General features: G+C 60.8%; 1 protein-coding gene across 1 annotated transcript in view; it reads left to right on the top strand.

Annotated features, from left to right (window-relative positions):
• Positions 1-242: 242 nt before the first annotated feature.
• Positions 243-5,641, top strand: part of LOC117888490 (transitional endoplasmic reticulum ATPase-like) — a gene marked incomplete at its 5' end in the record, with an annotated part of 14,658 nt that continues 9,259 nt past the window's right edge. Inside the window, 6 exon segments of the mRNA XM_034791941.1 lie at positions 243-385; positions 626-756; positions 1,131-1,262; positions 1,843-1,945; positions 2,512-2,645; positions 5,064-5,199. Of these exon segments, the coding sequence (XP_034647832.1) occupies positions 243-385; positions 626-756; positions 1,131-1,262; positions 1,843-1,945; positions 2,512-2,645; positions 5,064-5,199 (779 nt within the window).

Raw genomic sequence — 5,641 nt, 5'->3', positions numbered from 1 at the left:
GTGTGTGGGGGTCAGTAGGGGGCGCTGTACTGCAGGGAGCGGTGGGTGGGGGGCTCAGTAGGGGGCGCTGTGCTGCAGGGGGCGGGGGCTCAGTGGGGGGCGCTGTGCTGCAGGGGGCGGGGGCTCAGTAGGGGGCGCTGTGCTGCAGGGGGCTCAGTAGGGGGCGCTCTCCCCTGGCGGTCTGCGCTGGGCGGGAGCTGCTGTGCTGCTGGTGCCAGGCTGAGCCGGGGTCTGTCCTGCAGCATCCAGGCCTGCCCGGATGTGAAGTACGGGAAGCGGATCCACGTGCTGCCCATTGACGACACCATCGTCGGCCTGACCGGGAACCTCTTTGACGTGTACCTGAAGCCCTACTTTCTGGAGGCCTATCGGCCTGTGCACAAAGGTGAGCCGGCGTCAAGGGGAGCCCTCAGACTGACCCCGCCCCCCTTCCTGGGATGATGTGGGGGGCAGCTCCCTGTGGGGGTGGCGCGGGGCTAGCTGTCTTGTCTCTGTTAGGGGAGGCGCCCAGCCTGGAGCAGGTTGGGTGGGGCTGTCCCCCAACAGGGGGTGCTCCCGCCAGGTGTGGGTTGGACTCCCCGCCTCCCCGCAGCCAGCTCGGTAACCACGTCTCCTCCCCCACCAGGTGACATCTTCCTGGTGCGCGGCGGGATGCGGGCCGTGGAGTTCAAGGTGGTGGAAGTGGATCCGAGCCCCCACTGCATCGTGGCCCCCGACACCGTCATCCACTGCGAGGGTGAGCCCATCAAGAGAGAGGTGGGTGCGGCCGCCCCCTGGGCCCTTCTGCGGGTGCCCCAGAGACTGCTGGATCCTGGGGGGAGGAGGAAGCAGGGCCCACGGTGCTGGATCTAGGTGCGGGGCAGGGCCCATGGTGCTGGATCTGTGGGGAGGTGGAACAGGGCCCACGGTGCTGGATCTGTGGGGAGGTGGAACAGGACCCACGGTGCTGGATCTGTGGGGAGGTGGAACAGGGCCCACGGTGCTGGATTCTGGGAGAGCAGGGTGGGTCGGGGCTGGGTCCCAGCGGGGTGGGACTGTCTGCGGAGATCAGAGGGGGAGGGAGTGGGTGCTGGTCCCAGTGTGGCTGCCAGGGTTTTGGCACACCATGACCCTGCCCATCACCCGTGCAGGACGAGGAGGAGAGCCTGAACGACGTGGGCTACGACGACATCGGGGGCTGCCGGAAGCAGATGGCTCAGATCAAGGAGATGGTGGAGCTGCCCCTGCGCCACCCAGGGCTCTTCAAAGCCATCGGTGTCAAGGTACCGTGAGCCCAGCAGGGCAGGGCCACCTCATCCAATCCCACAGCCGGCAGATCTCACTGCTAGGGCATCCCTGCATAAACAGCCCTCCGCTCCTCCACAGAGGCAGCTGCATCTCCGTGCTGGGCAAGGGATCCCTGTATAATCAGCCCCAGCATTCCACCCTTGGAGCTGCCCCCCCCCCCACAGAGCAATGGGGTCAGGCTCTCTGCAGACTCAGGCAGCGGCGCTGTCCCCGTCATATCCTGTCACATTTTCTACCTTTTCCTCCCAACCATGAGGGCTGGCAACACACTTCTTAGCAGAAGCTGCAATCCTGACGTCGCCCAGGACCCCACACGGGCCTCAGTCTGGCCTGGGGTGTCCCCAGAGCCATCTGGAGGGTCCCCCTCCCTCTGCACCCCAGGACAGGACCATTTCAGCCTCGATTAACACCGCAGTCACCTCCCCCCACACCCCTCCTGATGGGACACAGGGTCTGGGGGTGTCCGCCTGCCCGTCACACGCCTGCCCGGGGAGACTGCGTTGGGCACTTTTCCCATCGGGCGCCTCTTGCCAACCGGGTCTGTTCCCTCCTCAGCCGCCCCGAGGCATCCTGCTGTACGGTCCCCCCGGCACCGGGAAAACGCTGGTGGCCCGAGCTGTGGCCAACGAAACAGGAGCCTTCTTCTTCCTCATCAATGGTGAGAGACGCCAAGGGAAGGAGGGGGGGAGGGGCGTCCGTCCATCCACACAAGTCTGGCCGTCCTTCCATGTGTCTGTCCGTCCCCACTTGTCCGTTCGTCTGTGTGTCCCCACACGTGCCTGTCCATCTGTCTGTCCCCACGCACGCCCCTCTTGCTCATCTCTGGCATTTCTCATGCACCTCTCGCTGTGGTCTCCAGCTGCCCTCCCTCTGGGCTGCCCACCCCGCAGCACCCACCCGCCCTCCTGGTGCTCTGCCAGGAGTGGGCTGGGTGCCCTCAGTTTTTCCCTTCGCCCTGGCGCTCTCCCATGCTGGCGTGGTGATGCTGCCTGGTGCGGAGTCGGGCAGCTGGCATAGAGGCCCCATTGTGCCCTGGGGTTTTCATGGCTTCCTGACCCCTTGCTGGGGATTCCCTTCTGCCCTGAAGCATGCGAGTGGCTAGCCCCTGCCATGGCCCTGGAGGCTGGCATCACTCCCTGTATGAACAGCCCCGTGCCCCACCCCAGCTGCATCTCAGTGCCAGGCAAGGGAGCCCTTTAAAAAGAGCCCCTGCCCCCCTCCCAGGTCCGGAGATCATGAGCAAGCTGGCGGGCGAGTCAGAGAGCAACCTGCGCAAAGCCTTTGAGGAGGCTGAGAAGAACGCGCCAGCCATCATCTTCATCGACGAGCTGGACGCCATTGCCCCCAAGAGGGAGAAGGTGAGATGGGGCGGGGGATCCCAGTATAAACGGCCCTCGCGCCCCACCCCAGAGGCAGCTGCATCTCAGCATCAGGGAGGGATCCCAGTATAAACAGCCCTCGCGCCCCACCCCAGAGGCAGCTGCATCTCAGCACTGGGTGAGGGATCATGTGTGAGCAATCTAACCCGTCAGGGTTAAAGTTGATGGAGGAATAGTCAATGTTATTGTCACGGCTCCACAGGCCTGGTGACAGTCTCGCACGGCTCTGGGACAGTCCCTAGGAGGACTCCTTCAGTGCGTCAGCCCCCTTAGGGTCACACTCTCTCACTGGGGTCGGCCCCTCGTCTTCCCCACCTCCTGGGACCGAACCTCCGAGCCGTCAGCACCCCGGGGTCACGCCACGAGCTCTCCATGACGAGTCCACCTGGATTGGCCCCCCGGGAGGAGACTTGCATCTCCAGAGGGAGCGATGCATCCCCCATTTCCTGCCTCTGGAGTGACTCATCCAGCGGTGTGTAACAGCAGGGTTTATTAGGGACCACAGCTTAGAAAGTCTTTAGTTAACATGAAAATGGAAAGTTACTGCAAAGCCCATTTGGGCTGGGCCCCAGCCCAGAGCCCTCTTGATTCCTCTGTAGTCTCTATCCAGAAACTTCTGCTTCCAGCAGCCCCCATTTACCCACCTCACCTGGCCCCTCCTCCATCCTTCGTCCTTGTTCCTGGGCAAACATTGTCACCTGGCTTCCTCCTTAGCCCGTTGTTCTTCCAGTGGTCCAACCTGGCTGGCTTCCTGCAGAGGGGCTGGTCATTCATGGTTATTAGTCGCTAGGTACCAAATGTCCGGGCAATTGGAGTGAACATTGTTTTCTGGGACCATCTGTGGGCGTGGGGCCAGCCGCAGACAGCCAGGCGTCAGTCACACCTGTATCTCTGGGTCTCTGCAACCTTTTCCCCGACCTAGTTATCCATATAGCTCATGGGAGAAACTAAGGCACACACAAGACTCATCCAAAATATTGTGAAAAATTCCCACTCTGTCACCGTAATATTTCAGTCGGGCTTTTGACACAGTCCCACATGACATTTTCATACGCAAAGTAGGGAAATGTGGTCTAGATACAAACACTATAAGGTGGGTGCACAACTGGTTCAAAGATACTCAGAGTATTTATCAATGGTTCGCTGTCAGAGTGGGTCCAGTGGGTCCCACAGGGGTCAGTCCTGGGTCTGGTTCTAGTCAATATTTTCATTAATTATTTGGATAACAGAGTGCAGAGTGTTCTGATCAAATCTGCGTCTGACGCCAGGCTGGGAGGGGCTGGAGGCCAGGATTGGAATTCAAAATGACCTTGACAGATTGGAGAATTGGCCGGAAATCAGCAAGATGAAATTCAGTAAAGACAAGTGCAAAGTACTTCACCAGGAAGGAAAAATCGAATGCACAACCAGAAAACGGGGAATACCTGGCTAGGCAGTCGAAGTGCTGGAAAGGAGCTGGGGTTACAGCGGATCACAAATCGAATACGAGTCAACAGTGTGATGCGGCTGTGAAAAAGGCTGATCTCATTCTGGGCACCAAACATGATCGAAGGTTTAGCAAACCGGATCTGTGAGGAAAGGTTCAAACCTGGCCATGTTTAGCCTGAGAAAAGACGACTGAGGGGGACCTGAGAACAGTCTTCAAACATGTGAAGGGCTGTTACAAAGAGAACAGGGATCAGTTGTTCTCCGTGTCCCTGGGGGGTAGGACGAGAGGCAATGGGTTTAATCTGCAGCAGGGAGATTTCGGTTGGATATTAGACAAAACTTTCTAACTGCAAGGGGAGTTCGGCTCTGGAACAGGCGACCGAGGGCGGTTGTGGAATCCCTGTTATTGGAGGTTTGTAAGAGCAGTTTGGACCAACCCCTGTCAGGGACGGGCTGGGGTTACGGGGGCTGAACCTGGTGACCTCTTGAGGCCCCTTCCTGCCCGACATCTCTAGGATTCTGTGATCATTGATAATAAAGAGGGGCCGTGTCGTGGCTGTTGGAGGCCCCAGGACACACGCACACGCGTGTGCGCACACACACCTGGCCCTGGCCGGCTGGTGTTTCTCGCCGTCTTGCTCTGATGCCAGCTGCCCTGATTTCCTACTTTGGCCGGGCAAGGGGGGTTGGGATGGGATGGAGCGAGCCCACTCCTGGCAGGGGTTCGGGCCTATGGGATTTTACAGCGCTAGATCCTCCTGCTCCATCTAGGATGTGGGGCCAGCAGCTCCCAATCGGAGTGAGAAGAGCAGGGAGTCCCCCCCCCCCCAGCCGGGCACTAGGGGGCGCTGTGCTGCTGGGCAATCCATGTGTCCATGGCTCAGCGCTGGCTGAGCAGCACAGAAGTCCCAGGGGCCCCGGTCACTGGTGCTGTGAGTCTCCCCGTTCTCAGCCCCTCCCCCGTTGCAGACACACGGTGAGGTAGAGCGCAGGATCGTGTCCCAGCTGCTGACGCTCATGGACGGCCTGAAGCAGCGCTCCCATGTCATCGTCATGGCCGCCACCAACCGGCCCAACAGTGTCGACCCTGCCCTGCGCAGGTTTGGTAGGTGACCGGGTGTGGGGCTGCATCGGGGGCCCCACCCAGGACCCTCACTCTGGGGGTCAAGTAAATCCCGGACTGAAAACCCTGGCTTCCCATCTTCCCCGTGCTGCTACATAGCTGGGGATAGAGCCCAGGAGTCCTGGCTCCCAGCCCCTCCTGCTCTGACCACTTGACCCCACTCCCCTCCCAGAGCTGGGGATAGAATCCAGGAGTCCTGGCTCCCAGCCCCTCCTGCTCTGACCCACTAGACTCCACTCTCCTCCCTGACTCCCAGAGCTGGGGATAGAACCCAGGAGTCCTGGCTCCCAGCTCCCCTGCTCTGATTGCTAGACCCCACTCCCCTCCCAGAGCTGGGGATAGAACCCAGGAGTCCTGCCTCCCAGCCCCCCTGCTCTAGCCCCTAGACCCCACTCCCCTCCCCGAGGTGGGGATAGAACCCAGG

Source organism: Trachemys scripta, chromosome 16 (assembly GCF_013100865.1).
Source record: "Trachemys scripta elegans isolate TJP31775 chromosome 16, CAS_Tse_1.0, whole genome shotgun sequence".
Classification (NCBI taxonomy): Eukaryota; Metazoa; Chordata; order Testudines; family Emydidae; genus Trachemys; species Trachemys scripta.
Note: the sequence above shows the minus strand (reverse complement) of the source record. Positions and strands in the feature narration are given on the sequence as shown.